The sequence below is a fragment of the Cynoglossus semilaevis genome, chromosome 10 (assembly GCF_000523025.1).
Source record: "Cynoglossus semilaevis isolate Cse_v1.0 chromosome 10, Cse_v1.0, whole genome shotgun sequence".
Taxonomy (NCBI): Eukaryota; Metazoa; Chordata; class Actinopteri; order Pleuronectiformes; family Cynoglossidae; genus Cynoglossus; species Cynoglossus semilaevis.
Genome location: NC_024316.1, coordinates 5,529,450 through 5,549,207, shown reverse-complemented (window position 1 = coordinate 5,549,207; position 19,758 = coordinate 5,529,450). Strand labels below are relative to the sequence as shown.

The following is a 19,758-nucleotide window of genomic DNA, read 5'->3' as shown; positions in this document are numbered from 1 at the left end:
ACCAGAGGGTACAAAGAAGGACAGCAGGAGTCTGAAGAAGAAACTGTTGGTCCCTGAAGGACAGGAAACCTTAGAATGGATGAAAATGCACTTCATCAAGAGCATTTTCTTATTGCACCCGGAAAAGCTATTCCATGCACTGAAGAAAAACAGATTGAGTGCATTACTGTAGGTAGAGTTAACATTATTAAAATGATGATGTAAATAATTGGTCCAGTTTGGACGGAATTCTCCCTTTTAAATGCAGAAAATATAAATACAATTGCTATGGAACATAAACCTGTCCTATGTCTCTATAGTACAGCCAAGTAAACTGTATACTAGCATATGATAAGTCTACTGGCTGTAAAAAGCTAGTTAGACTCACTCACCTTCAAGATCAGTGGCGATGTGGGTTTTAGCTCCAGAATTCCAGAGGGACTCAGTGGCTCAAACACAGGATCGGGATAGTAGCTGAACGTTTCATTTACTACAACCAAAGCGTTGACATTGTCCATGAAGAATCCGATCTCATCAGGGCCGGTGCCGGTTTCTGAAAACCCAAGCTCAGAGTCGGCCACTGATGGTGCGAGGCAAACCATGATTGAGTTGTTGTACACCGTACAATTCTGAGGATCAAGCACAAAAAAAAAGAGATGAGTTTTATGTAGGAATAAAGTGGGAGAAATTCTTATTGCAAACAAAGAGGGAAGCTATATAGAAAAACACCTCAAAAGATACAAAGGTTGAAGCAAAAAAAAACCCCCAAAAAAAACAACAGCATGTAACAAAAGCCAGAATATATTAATAGTAGACGTAGGATAATTGAAAGTAAAAATTTCAGGTCTGAAACTAGTAACAATATTAAATATAATATAGCTATAATAATATAGTGCAATATAAAAATGAGTTAGTTATGAAGACAGAATAAACATACATTTGAAGATAAACTAACACATTATACATACATTATTTCTTCTCATGAGGGTTCAACTTTTTAAACTCGACTTTTTTTTTATATAAGTCACATAGAACAACAGCTCATAGAACTAGTCAAAGGGCCACAATTGTTTTTTCAAAAACAAAATCTGAGCCTCTCGACTCTATTATTATATTATACTACTATTTACTACATAATTAAATGTCCCATTAAACTCATAAGCATAATTGGAATAATGTGTGATGAAGTGGCTTTCCCTGCTGACAGAAGAGACTTAGTATTAGTTTGATGTTTAATGTACAGTAGGGGTCAGCCTATATTTGGATTCTAGTTTACTGTTTTTTTTTTAACCTTTAAATTTCTCTGCTTTTCTCACTCACAAATATACAAACAGCAATGTGACAGAAAACACTTGTGTGTTTGCTGACATTCTAAAACGTACGTAGCCTGAGGACGTGTTAGATGTCTGTGGGAGATGTGAACCAAACACAGAGCGCAGACAGTCCAGAGAAGCAGGTGATGTGCCTGTGTACTCAAACTGTGACACTGTTGATAGTACATACAATGAATGGAGACATCTAAAATAAGTTTGTAGTCAGAAAAAAAAGACATGGATTTCCTATTTGTGGTTCTACCCACAGTTGGAGTCAGTGCAGGAACACAGTACTCACATGAAAGGATTCTGCCTGCCCGTACTTGGCCCTGATTTTTGGCTCTCGAATGGTGGCGAGGTTGGTGCCACTGACTGTCAGTAGGGTTCCACCACTGTAGAGACAAAAACGTCGACAACCAATGAATAAAAAAACAAAACAATTTTATGGTTTAGCTGTGCATCAAAAATTACTAGGCAAAAGATTACAAAATATTTATCCAGAAATAAAACAAAAAGCTCGAGGTAGAGGGAAATGTGAGATGGGGGCGATGTTACCCCTTAGTTAGCCTAGCCAAATATGATTATGCAAGTAATAAATCCAAAACAAGAATGCTAATTATGTGATAATTGCTACATAATTATTGGTAATTTGCTTTGGTTGGAGGTACTAATGTAGGTGTAAAGTTTAAAAAATGTGCAATTCCAACAAAGATGTGAGCTTGTACTATAGCTAGCCAATAGTATTGTAGCACAGTTAGCTTTAGCAGAGAGACTGCTGGATCACATACACAATTTACAATTTCCTTTTACTAGGTCTTTGTTGAAAACAACTTGACTGAGTTACAGGGTACTACCTAAATACAAATAGTGTTGTTGCAGCACATTAAGACAGTGTTTCAGAAACTCCTTATATTTTACAGTGGAATAATCCCACCGTACACCACAAAACAGAAATATATCCTTCTAGTATCAGTTAACTCACTGATTACTTACTCTGAAACCTGTGCCTGTTTAGTTGAACATATTCTTACGTATTGCTGATATACTTAGAGGAATTGAAGAAAGACACAAAGATCTAATCTTTTTCTCAGTTTTCTCAGCCATTTGAATAGCAACATAGCTCAATTTCTTCTTATTATTTGTTTACACTTTTTTATACACCTAACATTTTGTACTCATTTATTTTCCACATGCATAAAACTCAGTGACTTCCACAATGCAGTTTCCCTTCATTTAGATTCAGTCTTAGTGACTGAAAAGTGAGACATTTGACTTCACTGGGCGTGAGCTCCATAAAGCCTGTCATAATTCAGTGGAAAAAACAATTTTGTACAAATTGAGTCTGCTCAGTGGAACATGGTCTAATCAATGTTATAAAAAAGTTAACATTTTAAATATACTGGTGTGTTTAGCTAAATTGCTTTAATGATTTTGTTTTAGAAAATACACGTGGAATGCAAATGAGGTCTTCTGACATGGTTCCCTTAGAACTGTTCTGATTTTTGGATCAAATTGAAAAAAGGAAGAAGTTTGTCAGTTAAACTTCATAGACATCATAAACCAATACAAAGACATTAAGTTTTACACTGTGTTTCCAAGCTGTATAAAAAATAAAATACATACCACCTTTAAATAAGATGAATTTAATTAGAGAACTACATCAACTGCAGTCTGTGAAAATGTACTCATATAGTACAGCATATGAGTACTCTTCCTCACTCCTCCTCCTCCCCCCCTCCACAGCTTGATGAATATTTGTGCAGAGTCTCTCTGTCCCTGTTGAATCTCTCTTTGTCTAAGTGAGTCTCTTTAGCTCAGGTAAATGCTTCAGGGAAGAGACAACAAGACAATCAGAATAAACTCTGAGGTGCAGCTGGGGAAATATAACCACTGTTGTTCTACTCTTCGCTCTACAGCCTCTGCTCCCGCTCCTGTATTATCACTATTTATCTGTTTTGAACTGTAGTGTTTAATGCAGATTATTAAACAGGAAGAAACACCATAATCCAGATTCTGGTCATGTCTACCTATGTTGTAAATTGAGGATTAGCTCATAGAAAGATGCTAAGGTGCAATGACTCTTTAGGAGCCTGACACTGAGAAGTCAAAAATAATTAATTTGTTTGTTTAAATGTTTGTACAATGGATGAAGACAGGGATGAGGACAAGGAACCTAAAATCTAAACCTTAATATTAAATAATACATTAAATAAGAACCTGGAAAAAAGGTCAGATCTCTACAAAACATGTCAACAAATCAGGTTACATTTTTTAAAGACAGAATTCTGTCTATTTTTAGAAAGACATCAAAATAATAGAAGGCTTATAATTAGTCTCAAAATATGGGGAATAAAATGAACTCACTCTTATAATTTTTATGCTTGTTTTACTGTCGTTCATTTTAGAGCGCTCCCTTCTTTCGCCCAGACTGACCTAATGAACAGAGCTAATGTTCTAAGAGTTGCTGCATATTAGGCAGTGAGGAGTCTCAGCCTCATTCTTGCTTGAAGGCATTCAAGCAGTTCTCACTGTTACAGTACAGACCAATGTTTGACAGAACATTTTCCACACTTTGGTCCAACAGCGCTGCTGTAACCCTGAGTGAAACCAAATGAGCTCCTCACGCTGTCCCCGGTGAGCAGCGCTCTCTGATTTATTTACACTTTGACGTTCTGAAGTGCTCCTTCTCTAAATGAAAAACCATCAGCCAAGCACCGGGGCAGGCATATGTTTGCAGACGAGCATGAAGATGAAGAACGAGCCGCACTTTTTCTACACTTTATGCAAAGAATATATGCATGGAAGTTGATGTAGCTTTCTCAATGTGAAGAATACGGCGTGGTATTTTCCCTCACATCATGTGGACTGTCCTTTTTTTTATATTCATAGACAGAAAATAAAAGGCTGTTTTTCTTAAAAACAAGCTGGAAAAAGGGGCTATCTAGGAACAGAACATGGCAATTCTGCACAAAAAGTTTGGTTTTTAGGGCGCATGTTTGCATTAGTAAGTAACAATCTAAAGAATTTTATTATTAAAAAAATGTAATCTTTATTGACATGGATAGTCAGATGTAAGGGGTTCGCCGGCTGCCCCCCCCCCCCGAGCTGGGACTGTGTGACTGCTGGTATCTAGCTGAATATATAAAATACTCCCAAAGTAAGTGGGTCCATTGTTGTAGGAGATCCAGCTGGAGACGGGACTTAAATCATGCATGGACCATCGGGTTCCACTAATCAGCCAGGGTTGCAATAAATAGTGTGTAAAAATCAGCTCCACACTGTTTGTGCCAGAGAAAGGATTAAAATCAATAAATCACCCTTGAATTAAAAAACACTGCTGGAGTGTGTCCTCCCCCGGTGATGTTCTGCATTATTTACACTACATTCAGTCCTGAGTGAAGCAAGGTCTTAATTCACTGAGTTGGACAAACACTGTACAGTGAAGTGGTTGACTGACTGTGGTTTAATAAAGTGTCAAACTGAGAGGCAGGAAACTTGGGCAGAAACTAACAGAATCAGTTTAGGATTCCGTCGTACTTTTCACTGACCTTTGAAAAACAACAGTTAAATTCAATCTTTAAATTTGATCTTTTTTTTTTTCCTCATCTATGATTAACGTCTCTTGAAGTGACTCACCTGGCGATACTCCAATCAGGCTCAATCCTCAGAACAGTGGGATCTTCAGTGTAGTTAAACTTAACCTCAGGGTTCCGTAGCTCAGCATCGTCAATGTCCACCAGCACCGATGAAGTGCCTGGTGTAAGCCCGGCGGGTGTCACACACACTATCTCACGGGCATTTCTCCTGCAGAAGAACGAAAGGGAAGAAAATGACAGAAAATGATGGACAAGTACTGGGGGAAAAAGGTATAAAAATGTCTTCAAATTCTAGATTCCTGCAAAGGTCCATATAGAAAGTACAGAAAAAACAAAACTTATAGAGTATATTATAGAGTTATATTAACAAGAAGCCATGATGACTTCCTGGTGCGGGGACACATTTTATTAACTGAGGTCAAACCTGAAGAGTCAATACATTTAATGACTTCCTCATTATGCTTTAATTGCCATTGTCTAGTCTGAGAAGCCAATTAATCTGATTCCGTTAAACTCATATGCTGCTAATTTGATTAAACAATTCTGCCGTCCCGTACAGCAGCCCAAAGAGCTCGTCAACAACAGAGAGAAGAGGAACAGGAATAAAGACGAAAATAAAAATCACTGGTAATCTTCCATTACATGTTCTGGAATCCGTGTTTTTTTCCTTTCATCTGAAAGAATTGAGTTGGGTTTTAGTGCACGGTGGAGAGGAATAAAAGAGAACAGGGGACTGGAGTCAGGTTTAATATAAGTTTATACCTGCCATGATATGTGCTGTGAAAAGGATCAGCGTTGTAAATCACAAACACAGGGATGGGAAGAGTTTGTGCTATAGGAGTATGTGTGTGTGTGTGTGTGTGTGTGTGTGTGGTTACTTGCATTTCCCACTGGAGAAACACATTATCAATTCCAGTCTCCTGTGCAATTTCAAGAAGCTGTGTGATTCAGCGCAGTTGAGTGTTGACTGCATTTCTGGGTCATGACTACAGAACAATGGCAGCGTCATCCAGCGTTTGTGTGTGTGTGCTTTGATGCAGTGGTACACTCTACTGTGTTTCTATACAACATGTCACTAGAAAAGGTGAAAGAAAAAGAAAAAGATGGAGATCTGTGTTCTTCCTCTAAAGTCTCCCTTGGTTTGTAACCATGGCAACCGCATCCAGCAAAGAACACATGCCCCAATCCAGCCGCCACAAACAGTTAGGGGTGTGAGAGGCAAAGCCACCAGTGGAGGTGAGTGAATCAGTCGCAGGTGAGCTGGAATCTGAGGGATTAGATTAACATCTGGAGCTGTGACATCAAAGCTAGCATGGGGCGCTCCCTAAAGAGATTAGTTAATCCATAGAGTTAATCCATACATTTGACATGCAAGAGGTTGTCATGAGTTCTTTACTTCCATGAAGTAGATTAGTGACAGTAACACACAACATGTGTAATGAATGTAAACACATCTTAACACAAAGACCTGCAACCTTCCTCCAATAGGAACGAAAAAAAATATTGCTAATTTGAGAGTCAGATTATATGCTAACATGTGCGTCATGCAAGATAATGACATTTTTGTACATTAAACAATTATTATTAATGAATATTATCCACAATGTCGTATCTATGTTTTTCTTATCTTTATCTTTTTCTGAATTTTCACAAACTTTTTTTCTTGTTTTATCTGCCTAACTTGACATTATTTTTTGAGCCTTTTGGGCTAATTTTATGGCTAGTGTTTTTCTTTAATTAGAATATTCTTAGCAAAACCTGTAGCTAATTGGCATTAGCATTTTTCCTGCTTATTTTAATCCTACTTTTGCTAAATGATTTCAGGGTAATTAAGGGTTTTTTTATTATTGGAGCTAACTCTTTTAATTATTTATTTATTTATTTATTCCAATTTTTCCTGAATTGGAGCAGCTCTGTAGCGACTTTTAGTGTCCTGGTGGTTAACTTAGCATTTTTCCTGCTTATTTTAATCCATTAAATTTTAATTAATTAAACGGTTTTAACAACAAACTTAAATGAAATGAAAATGTCTTTCTTCTTTTTCTGATAACCAGTCTGAAGTTTTACCAGTCTAGAGTCGGACCCACAAGTCTCCATTTAAAGGCCTGGCAGCTTTATTTTTAGTGCAGCTGAAAGCCTTTTTCTTCCACCTCTTTCTTAATACTTTGCTCCTAAATTCTGACAGAGGGTAAGGACAGTTTCACCTCAAACTAAACACAGGAGCTCCTTACTTTTTAAAGTAGCAGGGCTGAGGTCCGATGCTGACTGAGACATAGCTTCCAGCGTTAAGGTTACTCCCCTCGATGGTGACCCGAGTTCCACCTGAAATGGGCCCTTGAGACGGCTGGATACGAGTAAAGTATGGAGTCTGTGAAGGGTGGAAAACAAACCATTTGCAGTTAGATATCGTTTGTGAGGCTGTTGCAGGACAACAGCTTAAAGAAAAATACTCCTTCATCTCTTACCACAAAGGTGAAGGGTCTGGGCGACAGAGCTCTGTAGTCATTTGCACAGTCCCTCACACACACCTCCAACTGGGCCTCTTGAACTCTGTAGCCTGTGGCATCGTTCAGCAAACACACGATTCTGCAGATGTAGAGAAGAGAAGGATGGAAGAAATTATATTTTAATATTTAGGAATTTCAATATTAGGCATATCTCTCGTGCAGCTAATAGCATTCTATTAGTATTCATAGAATGTAGTGGCTTAAAGCAAGGATCAGTGACACTGTGGGTAAAACCAAATAAAATGAATGTGACATGAAAAAAAACAACACTTCCATCTTGTGTATAAAGTGGTGCAAGAAAGCCAATAAAAATATAGGGAATAACTGCTGTGTGTGTAATATTTAAACAGAGATGCCCTCTATTTCCACATGCGTCATTTGCCCACTAACTGCACTACAGAGGGATTGTTTGATCTGCATGAACTCAATTCCTCAGCCGTGTAGGCCCCTGCAGGGGAGTAAATGTCACGAGGGCTGAGGAAGGGAAGGAAGGAAGAGGCTTATTGAAGGAGTAATGGAGGAGGACGGAGCCGCATCTCCACTGGTTGACTCTTGGTGATCAGTCACACGGGCGAGGTACAGTATGGGATGAGCTGCCTTTGGGAAACCTGGGCTCCATGATTGTTTGCTTCACTGAGACAAAACCATACGGGTTTACAATTGCATTTATCTGTGCAGCGTGAGCAAACACACACACAGTGTGCACATGCCCCTCTTCCTTCTTCTCCCCTCTTCCTGTTGTGTAACTCACCGTTCCGCACTCACGTATTCCTCCTCCATTGGAATGCAGGGCACTTTGCCCAACCTGACCCCCATCTGGATGTCTCTGAACTGCAGACCTAAGTTCTCCCCCAGGATTGTCACCCGAGTTCCTCCTTGGCGAGGCCCCGTCTCAGGAAACAACTAAAACGTAAACAGAAAAACACGAGAATGGAAGAGTTTATTAAAAAAGATAATGGTCTGTTTCCACTCAGTCATGATGACGTACTCTGTAGGAGACGGTTCTGGACTGCAGGCAGGTCAGTTACCACCTGGACACTGTGTGAAAACACACTTTCTGCTCATTGCTAACAGAGGCTTCTTCATTATTAGGAAATTCACATACAGTACATGTAGACCCACAATCCAACTGGTGCATTTCATTTACTTTGACAAATTTAGATTTTTGCACAAAAAATCTTATGAGGGAGATGAGGAATGAGGAAGCTTTTTTACCTGTGAATTGCGTCAGGCGTATTTTCTACTTTAAAAATATGCAGTGTGGGACAAGTTTTTTGGAAACTTTATCACCAAGTAGTGAACCAAGACTCAACCTTAAGTCAAAGGGGGGCGCTCTTTTTATAATGTCATGATCTTATTATCTATTTTTACTAAACTTAGTGGAAAACAAACCATTTAGTAGGTTGTGGACATACATACTTGTCAAATATTTGTCAGAGTTAGTATTAAATATCTTGCCTTGTTTGAGGAAAGGTTTAACTGATTCACCAAAATTGTTTTTTCTTTGCCAGTACCACTCCCCTGTTAAAGCCAGCAGGAGGCACTGGAGGACACTTGCCTACCAACACATTGACATGTAGACCTGCAGAACATTTAAACCAATCCAAACTTTTTTATTTTTTATTTTTCAGATTTATAGACCACCTCCTCTTCACCTGGACTGAGACACTGATTGCACCGTGGTGTTTATTTTCTGAGCCTGAAACAAACGTGACACTACAGGAACAACCCTGAACGAGCGCAGACAGGAAAACTCACTGTGACACACCGTACAAAACCAACCAAATCAGGTCATTTAAGTTTTAATGGAGAAAAATCACCCTCCACGTCAGGCTGGCGTACAGAATGAGACCAGCATCATGTTGGCGCTTTAATTGAAACTTATTACAGCGAGTTGGCTTCATCAGCAGGACCGTGGGTTGGAACGTCCCGTCACATTGCTGACCTATAATGTGATTTATCTGGCCAGATTATGGTGCATAACCGAGACAGGTGTGCTGTGACAAAACAAATATGGTGACTGATGGACGCTGGTGATGACAAACAAGCATACACAAGACGCTACGGCCGCGCAGACACACACACACTCACACGTACACACCTAATCCCTAACAAGCATCAAGAGGTAATTATATGTAATCTGTCCACTGCTCCTCTGCAGTGCCTGGCTGAGCACACGGCTCAGTGTGGAAGGAGGTAACCTCAGCCACTGACAGTCAGGAGACGTGCTGCGATTATTACAGAGGAGACAGTAACAAACAATGGACACTGACAGATGGGGGTTTCAACGGAACGGACTTGGGTTTCGGGGATGAACAATTTGTGGAGGCAGATGGATGAGATGTACAGTGATAGTCAGTGGAGACAAAGGGAGACCCCTCGGTTCTGCTTCCTGCTGCAGAACTGAAGGCTGTCTCTTCTAGCTCATGAAGAGCGCCACCTAGGTAGCAAGGGTGTCAGGCATGGAAAGCTCATTCTATATTGTTCTCTGCTTTAAAACAAACTGATGAGGCAAACTGACACAGCACCTTAGCAAGCTCAGAGAAAATAATCGAAATAAAAAGGTAACAATTCTGATCTTGGTCTTATTTCTAGTTATAACTAGTTATGAATAATGATACATTTGATTAGTATTGTTGAGGCCAACACAATTTAAAAATAACTTGACATTGAGTTGTAATGATACACTCAACTCATAATAGAATAGGAATTTTTGTTCACGATATGAGTTTACCAAAAAGTGTTTGAAACAAAATAAGTGATTATTAAATAACCTCATTTTGTCAGGTAGCATGGAGAAATGTACTTGTTGTGTTTTGACTGAATGACAGACAAAAGTGTGATTGTTATTTCAGACATTCAAGTTGTCTGTCCAGAAAAATCCTGGCCCTCTGACAAATATAGTTAGTGACTCCCGCAGTAGACAAACGCTGACCAGAAAGAGCAGCCGTTGAGCTCTAGGGTATGATCTGGACAACAGATGCAGAATGGGAGGATACTGGCTGGTGATTCCCACCCCCGGGGGAAATGAGCGAGATCCCAAAGTTAACCATCCGGATGCTCTGTGTGACTGGCATTAAGGTTAGACACTGAAACCAAACAACAGATTTGACATTTTGAAAGTGAGAAAAACGTGTGTTTAACACTGGCTGTGACCACGAGAAATAAAGTTGACTGTTTGAACTGCAAGTTTAAGAGTGAGTGGACTGACAAACCTGCATTCATACTCCACAGGTGGAAAAGCACAAAGAACACGTTGTTGGGGACGTTTCATTTGGAGTTCTGGTTTTGGAAATTAAAACCAGTTTTCTGGGCCTTGCTCTGTCTATTTAGACCAGGTTTATATTTGAATTCCCCAAATGAGAGCATTTAGAGAATGAATACATTCACCAGTCACCAGATTACAAACACTGGTGAATTAGGAGCCACATTAGCAGTAAATCCAACACATTACTTCCCCTTTCCTAACTTACATCCTTTGAAGACTTTGTCCACTCGATCGACCTCCTGCTTAGTTAGTGTCTTTTAAATCTTTTCACTTTCCTTAAATGTTGTTACATAGACAACTTTGAGCTGTAAATGCCCAGATTTAAACTTTTTTTTTTTTAATTGAACATGTCACTTTTTTCATCTGTTGTACACATTTATTTTATCCTGGAAAAAGCTTGAATGACTATGACGTATACTTGCAAAACACAAACCAAAGACCACAACTGTTAGGGCCAAAAACACACTTCTAAACATCTGAGGAGAAAACGTCCTGAGGGGTAAAAGGTTTTGAAAGACCAACCAGCATTAAGCAGGGCTGCAGACAAAACATTTACAGCTATATATTTCACAAAACAATTGCTATGATACAAAAGACAGAGTCAGAAGATGCCACAGCAGCTACTTCCAATGACTGGTGATTGTGTTTTTGGTAAACTGTAATAATATTCTGTTGACATCTAGGAGTGGATTTCCACTGGGAGCCTGAGAAACTCTTGAATGTATAAAGTGTGGCACCACATAACAAGATAACTAATGCTTATTGAGCCTGTGGGCATTCAAGCAGCTGACACAGTGTGGAAATGGGACCTGGAGCAGCTCCTGGACTCGTGTTACACTGATTTGACACAACACTTTCCACATCCAAGCAAATAACCGGCGGTCTCTGCGGAATGTAAAGTACAAACAGCCTGAAGCTGGAAAGGTTTTTTGGAAAGTGGAAAGTGAGATGATACAAGAGTAAAACGCTAACGAACACGCCTTAGGGTGAAGGATAATAGATACATAATTGTTTTACATTAACAGGCAAACAGATGTAGGATTTAAAACAGCTGCTGGATTGCCTCCTGTGGATGACTCACAACTTACCAATAAATATCTTCATTTTTGCTAACGAGTCACTGAAGGCACTTTTTCACAATTTCCATTTAGTCTGAACTGAGAATTAGAGAGGAAGTTTAAACTGAACCAAAAACCACTGCCCCAGAATCTAGTCGAGGTAACGTACTGGTGCGGTGGACCAACTGCACGCCTGACCACACGGTGGCTACATTTCATTAGTATAATTGCCATGAACATGGTGCTTGTTGTAAAACTAGTAATAGGGTCAATACCACTGATGGACTGGTAACCAAACACAGATGAGTTTTGGATGCTCCAGAGATAGTTTGATGTAATATTCTGCCTCAAATATCTTTCATTTCTGATTTTGTGTGTTGGAAAAGAATGAAGGAAGGCCAGGGAATTATTGACGAAGAAAAGTCGAGTTGATAAGTTAGATAAAAGTTTGATTTTCATGGTTATTTACATTCCTTTTGTATCATCAGTATACATAATAATTCATATAATGCAACATTTCTTTACTTTTATGAGTATATCCTTACATAAAAGTAAGTTCTACTATGGAGGCAGCCATATTGGATTGCCTGTTTCTTCATTATATGACAGTGGACAATGAAAACTGACTTCTATTAGATGTTATTCTAGATGCAGGGCCCGGAAGGAAGAAGCAATAGAGATTCCACCACATCAGGTACCTTAACCACTAGATGGTGCTAAATCTTAAACACTGTAACCCCCCAGTTTGAAAGACTCAAACTAAAGCCAACTTTTCAAATTGAATGATTTAAGGTACTCTGCTGTGTTTTATGGCTCAGTCGGAGACTCACAACAAGTGGCAGTGCTGGAATCCTAAAAATCAAACCCAAACAAACCTTTCACTGCCCCGGTCTCCTAAGTACTAGCTTGATGTAACAGTGAGTAATAATACAATTACGGCGCCAAGGGCAGGCACAAGGTCCCAGCATGTATGTGTATGTGTGTGTGTGTGTGTGTGTGTGTGTGTGTGTGTGTTGTAATAGCAATACATTAAAAAGAGCAGCGTTCATTCCAGGTTCAGGACACGTAGGGCTTTTGTGACCACAGGGGCTTCAACAAAGGCAGCTGACGCAACGCTCTATCAAGGTTTATGAGTCCACGATCTCCACAGGCGACAGTTACGCTCCTCAGAAGTTGACGAGATTATGATGTGGGCCTGAAAGAAGCTGTGCTGCTTTAATTTTACAGGTGATTTTTGAACTGTAACGTTGGAGCGAGTTTGATTAAAAGAGTTCAGTCTGGGTGCAGCAGACAGACCGGTGTTCCAGATCCTGGGGCCTTTGATTTCTAATAACAAATGTATTCACAGAGGTAAAAAGTCTGCTTTTGTAAGGATGTAATTCACCACCACAAATACAAAAAAGGCTAAATACATTGGCCACAGCTTGAGTTGAACAGTTGGAAGTTGAAAAGTTCCCATATTATGTTGTTTGAGAAGAGTGTGATCAGTAGAGTGCTTTGATTTTAAAATAAAATGTTTATTTAACTCCTTGATTTATCTGTCTTTTAGGTTTTTTTTATTGGGGCTTTGTTAATATTTATTTGAATTTATGTCAAAATGAAAATTTAAGTGTTTATATTTGTAATATGGCTTGTGTCTCAGATGACAGACTATAATAAAAGGATATTTCACTCATTGAAAAATGTTGCTGGCACACAGGCAACCATGTTGCATCACCACATCGCCCAGCCATGACCTTTGACTTGTTGACAAATGTCTTTAAAGATCATTATGACTTGTGTTGGAGTAACCTTGGTTTTTAGTATAGTGTAGGTTTTAGTTCGTAGCTCATGTCAGTGACTCTGAAGTGGACGTGCTTTGTTTGTGTCTGAAGAAAAGTCTAAAGAAAAACAGCTAAATGCTTCAGATTTCAAGAAGCAGACCAAACAGTGAGCCACGTTCATTTCCCCTGTGATGGAGACCTGAGACGTCCTCCAGGGCACACAGATTTCCATCCCTTCTGAGATATTTCATGGCAGCCACGGCCTTTTAGAGTCCAGTTAGATACAAATCACAGCCATATTTATTTTAATGTGATTGGACGTGACTTTATTTAAATCTGCCTACAAGGCAATTTGGTCTGCTAACACTGTTAACTTGAAGACCAAACAATGAGGTGCCAGATTGCAGAAGCATTTGCACCACTCAGCACTCTATTTTCCAGACAACCGTTCCCATTAACACTTGGTTTGTTCGCAGCCATTTTTCTGCTTATAGGTGCATTTGTCTGACAAGACTTTTCAACTGCACAATATCACAGTAATACATTGTGTCCAGTTGTTTCTCACATAGACACACAGCAGATGTACTACGTGAAAACCTACAAACATTCAAACCTATTAAATATTTCAGCCAATCAAAGCCCTTTCATGAAGACTTTCAACCTCCTCAATGATTAATGAATGTGTTTTTTTGGAACCCCAATTACATGTATTTGTGCCTGTGACACACAGATACACACACACACATACACGTTTTTACACCTACCTTAATGATCTTGGGGTGTGTGCAGCGGCTGTTCCCAGACGTGGCATGCATCCAGCCTGCACCTTCAGCCAGCTGCAGTGGGAGGTGGGAGTTTCCTCCGCCGGTGCACTCCTGTCTGAGAGAGCACTTCCTGTCCTGGACGCACCAGCCACATTCAAACCTGGGGTCAGCCTTCAGACACATGCCGCAGCTGTCCCGCAGAGCTCTGCACTTGTACAAATGAGCTGCGAGAGACAGAGAAAGACAAGGTTTTCAATGTGATATTTATGTGGAATTTTCAAATTGTATTTGTATCCATTGGCTTTTCATACAGAGACTGAAAATGTCACAGAAGAAACATTCTGCAGGTTCCAAAATTAGCATGATAATTAAAGGAGTTAAAATGGAGATCAAAGGAGCATCCACCTAATTCCCTGTCTTTAAAAAAAGGATCTTAACTATTTTGTTGTAATTCCACAGGGAATCACTGAAGGACAATGTTTCTCCATTTTATCATCATTGAAATTCAACAGTTGTTTTGCAGGAAATGCCAGGCATAGTTTTGTAAAATTAATAAACTGTGGCTTTAGAGAGATGAGTGATGTGTTTTTGACTGTCTTTTATTGAATGAGAGAGAAAGAGAGAGAGTGGGAGCGAGAGAGAGAGAGAGAGAGAGAGAGACGCCCCATAAATGACAAATAATAGCAAACAAATGAATGTTAATCGGCCACATGAGACACCACACCACTCTAAGGCTTGCTGTAGAATGAGAGGAGGAATCCTCAAAACTGAATAACATTCAAACAGATACTGTCTATTTGAATGAACAAGCGACCTAGAGGAATACTACAGTTGACCTCTTCTACCACAAGCAGGGAATTGATCATTTGCTGTGAAAACAAACATATTCCCATATTGGAAGTAAGAACAGACAGCAAAATATCACTGTAATTTAACTCCACAATAAAACAGTATTTTTTTTTTTTATCTTTTAAAATCTAAATAAAAATCAGGATGCTGGATGATTCCAAAGTGAAATTCTGTGGAACTCTGTGGAGTTTACACCATGCTGATTCATCTGAACAAACTGAATGATTTCATTAACATTAACAGCCTGACACCAGAGGTAAGGTAAAGAATGGGCAAAATGTTTTTTGGAGTTTCTCAACATTGAGCATTGTTTGTTGTTTTAAACTTTTACAAGTGATTAATAAATGTCAGTTAATAAAAATCATGAATGAGATGATTTTACAAGTGATTAATAAATGTCAGTTCATGAATGTAAAGTAAATATAAATAGTAAATATATTTACCATTTATAATGGCATTACGAGTTGAGTTAAAAAAATCTTAAGACAATGAAGTTGTAGTCAGTCTGGTTCTAAAATAATTTATATTTAGTATTGAAATAAAACAGAGAAACAATATTAAGTGTGTATATATTTTATAAGTTGTCATTAATAATCTACATTAAAACAAACTGAATGAAAGAAGGAACATTAATTAATGTAATTTAAATATTTAAAAAAAATCTACTTCAGTATTAGTTATGAGTCTGCATGGCTAAACTGACAAATACACGTTGTCATGTGATCAGTAGCTGAGTCCCACAGGTGGGTTTTAGTTGAGGAGGCAGGGGGAACTTATTTGCAGTGTGAACGCAAATGTAGAATGAAACCAGTTCTTCGATGCGCAGCAAATTTCACTCTGTTACGCCTTCAAATTAAAGATCATATCATATAAAGGCTGAGTACTAGCCAGTACTCACCTGTACTACAACAAACTGAACAAACTGCAGATAGGGTTTAGCAACTTTCCTGTGGTTTACTGTAACTTTTACTACATCTGTTGTTGTTTAAAGTAGTACACAGTATCCTGCTATTGGAATAAAAATAACTCGGACCAACCAAACATTCTTTTCAGCTCTTTTCATAGGATTTTCTCGCCATTTCCTGGAGGCAATATTGATTATTTCACAGAGAGTTCTAAGGTCTGGTTAATTAGTATTTCTGTGTGGACGTACAACCTTGCGCTGACTCACTGCTAACTTTGTCTTATTTGCACAATGTTACTTAATCAAAACAATTAAATGACAAGATTAACTGGTGTCATTGGCAGTAATGGCAGATTTAGATTCTTTAAAAAAAAACAATAGTAAAATGCACTCCTTATCATAGTGACTCATGTGTTCATTTGGCAATTTAAATAAAAGAAGTCATTCGAAATGTTTAGCTCTAATCTTTCTATCCCCCCTCACTTTGTGTGTCTAAACCTTATGAGATAGCTGACAATTTGACCTCACTGACTACAAAAAAGTTGTAATAAAATGTTAAATCAGATTTTTTTTTTCAGGGCTAAAAGTGTTAAACCCATTAATTTAAAATTATTTCCTGCACCCTGGTGTGACTCATTAAAACAACAGATAAAGAGAGCTGAATACATTACAACCACAGCTCAGTCTTTCTGATAATGTGAATACTGATTATGGACACTCTTTGGATTAAACAGAAATGGGAGCGTTTTCCATATTGTACCAAATGGGATAATGTATCTGTCGGTGGCATCAACACGACTCCACAGGACACGGTTTGAGGTTTGATTCCCACAGAGAATCTTTCAGAGGACCACGTGAGAAAAAGCTTAAAGGAGCTAAAATTTTTAAAGAGAAATAACACTACAAATTAGGTCATGACCGATGGGCAACTAATTTCAGAGCAATGAACTGTGCCTGTGTCATTTATCAAAATGAGGTCAGATTCAACACAAAGAATTTGAGATGAAAATGTGGATGTGTGTCTTTATAGGACTGAAATTGAAAGGGAATAGTGTAAAGCAGGCAGATCTGAAGCCCGGGGCCAGATGTGCAGGTTTTATGAAGCCAGTATCTTTTTTTTTTTTTTTTAAATCATATTTCGAGGGCCCTCTGGCACAGACAGAAACATTCTTTTGTACCAAGCTTCTTTTTTCCCACTGCGCAAAGAAAACTTTTCTTTCTTCTTAGCCTTTACCTGTTTCTGGGTTAACTCTGAGCTAACCGTTTTGCTAGCTTCAAGTTTTTGCTCTTCTTCTTCGTAGTGAGTACAGTAGTAGTATTTTCTGCATTAACTGGTAACTGGTTTGTTATTATGTTTTGGTGTAGCACCAGTTTTTCTTTGTTTACTTTCAGCTAACTTTGGGTACATTTTTATCCTTTTTTGCTGTTGACTAATAACTGTAAACACACGGCCTTTATGTTTATCACTTTGTTCTTTTTTTTTTTCTTGATGGAGACGATGGCTAACTCAACACTTAGCTGAGTTATATTCACTGATTGAACTATTTTTTGTTTATTATTTGACTTTCTTTAGATTATTTGTCGAACTTTAGCTCTTTAGTTCATTATTAGATAATAAGACAGATAACATTTAGTTTCTTTTAATGAAAAAAAAAAAAAGACAATCATTCCTGAAGCTATGTTGGCTTGTTTTCATTTAAAATATGAATTAAACAGATAATCTTAGAGCTCATCTTTCTTTGAATACTACTATTACCAATAATAAAAACATTATTAATTTTACATTCCTGGTGCAGAACAAGTGCAGTGGATAGAGCAAGGAAAGCTATTCTGAAGATACACTTGCGCGCTACACTCGTATTATCTTGTGTAATGGGACGTCTGAAATCATTAGCCTCCCCTGCCCAGTATATTACACTTGATAAAGAATTTGGGATTGGTAATTGTTTTCCACTTCATGCACAAATGGCGATTAAAAATAATAAATGCCATCCCTGCATGTCGCTTTCTGTTTTTCTTTGTCAATTTCCTTCGCTCTCATCTCCCCCCTCTGCCATTACATGGTGCATTTATCATCCTGTCAAACACCCGTCTTTTCATGATCCCTTTCTACATTTGTTTATCTCCCTCTCTAACATCCATCCCCATTAATTTCACTCTTAGATCACTGCTTATCATTTGTATCTGTCCATCACTCCCTCTGCCCCCTTTCCTTTCTCCCCAAGATAAGTTTAGTATTTACTTTTATTTTTAAACAAATACTGTAATTTAACCTTCCCCTGTGATACTTGCCAATGCCAGAATTACAGTTTTCTTTTGACGTGGAAAACTGTTGGTGTTTTACAGAAAATCATTGGCGACGGATAAACAGGTAGCACCATGTTGTATTTTTTCCGGCGCTGTAAAATAAAAGTGTACCTTGGATGTTGAAGGGGTTGTCGATGATGAAGTTTCCATTCCACACCACAGAAAGGTCGACTGGTAGGTCACTGATGTCACTGCCCTCGTAGTCATACTGAGAAGCACAGATAAACAAAGACAGGCAGGCCTGGTTATAACATAAATAGATTTTTTCATTTATTTATGCAACCTGGAGAATTGCATGCGATATTGTTTCATTTACATAGTGATTTACAGCTGCCCGGTCAGTGGAGGCAGTGAAGATACACAGCCTGAGAATAAACACACACATAAATCTATATTCTTCCTGAGTGCAAATATTTCATAAATGCACACAGAGAAATAACAAATGAGTTACAGTTGAATGGGCATGATTGAATTGGGAAAAGAGAAGAGTAGGTGAGGGGATAAGGGAGGGAGCAGGAAATAACAAGGACAGGTGATGAGGGGGAAAGTAAAGGGGAAAGAAGAAGGGAAACAAGAAAGCATGGAGGACTGAGGAGAAAGCAGACAGCAATCAGACACTGGTCGACGTATAAGAGGACCTAATTCATTTACACATGAGCTAAGTGGTTGGTGGTGGGAAGAGGGAGATAAGACGTGGAGCAGTGCAAAGTGAAATTGGCATTTCCAATTTGTTCCCTGACACAGTGAATTTTGGAGACATGGTCGGACCGTCCCGTACGGGCAGGAGGAATAGACAACATGCTCGGGAGCGACTCAAAACTTTTTTTTGACTCTACTTTGTTCCAGGACCGTGACTCACACACACTTATCAAGGACTAAGAGTCCCCGGAAACTCATTCATCTATCATGGTGTTGTCCTTTGTTTCATTTTGTCCCACACAGACACACTCATGCTCACCGGTACAGGTCTTTTTTTGAACACCCTCCAAATAAACACATTCATTATATTTGCCCTAACATAATCACTACCTAGATTAATTTCTGACACGAAATTCCGTGGAATCAATAAGACTGGAGCTAATGAACTACAAAGGTGGAGCAAGCTCAAGGTAATGAGCCGTAAGGGTCATTCAAAGAAAAGTAAAGTCAACCACAAAAGTACAAGAAGAAAAAGCCTTGTTGTGGCTTAAGATCAATACATTTTGGATTCAATACAAGAACTCAAGCCAAAAAAAAAATCTGATCTGACTGGTACATTTTCCACATACAAATTTGTTGAGATGGCTGGCGAGAGTGACACAAAGGTAGAGAAGCAGCATATTATAAGTTGTGCAACTCCCACATCCTAAAATATGTTATTTTCTAATGCTTCTATGTCATTTTTGTGCAAACCTGAGCACTAGGAGAAATTGGTATCTGGTGAAACAGAGAGACAGATACAATAATGGTT

At 38.7% G+C, this 19,758-nt stretch overlaps 2 protein-coding genes across 3 annotated transcripts in view; one reads left to right on the top strand and one right to left on the bottom strand.

Moving 5' to 3' along the window:
- snphb (syntaphilin b) overlaps positions 1-19,758 on the top strand; it is a 1,167,912-nt gene that overhangs the window by 547,442 nt on the left and 600,712 nt on the right. The gene's annotated exons all lie outside the window — the stretch shown is intronic.
- LOC103384739 (plexin-A1-like) overlaps positions 1-19,758 on the bottom strand; it is a 97,580-nt gene that overhangs the window by 38,633 nt on the left and 39,189 nt on the right. Inside the window, 8 exon segments of the mRNA XM_025059117.1 lie at positions 372-608; positions 1,591-1,684; positions 4,929-5,096; positions 7,120-7,256; positions 7,354-7,474; positions 8,147-8,298; positions 14,249-14,472; positions 18,420-18,516. Of these exon segments, the coding sequence (XP_024914885.1) occupies positions 372-608; positions 1,591-1,684; positions 4,929-5,096; positions 7,120-7,256; positions 7,354-7,474; positions 8,147-8,298; positions 14,249-14,472; positions 18,420-18,516 (1,230 nt within the window).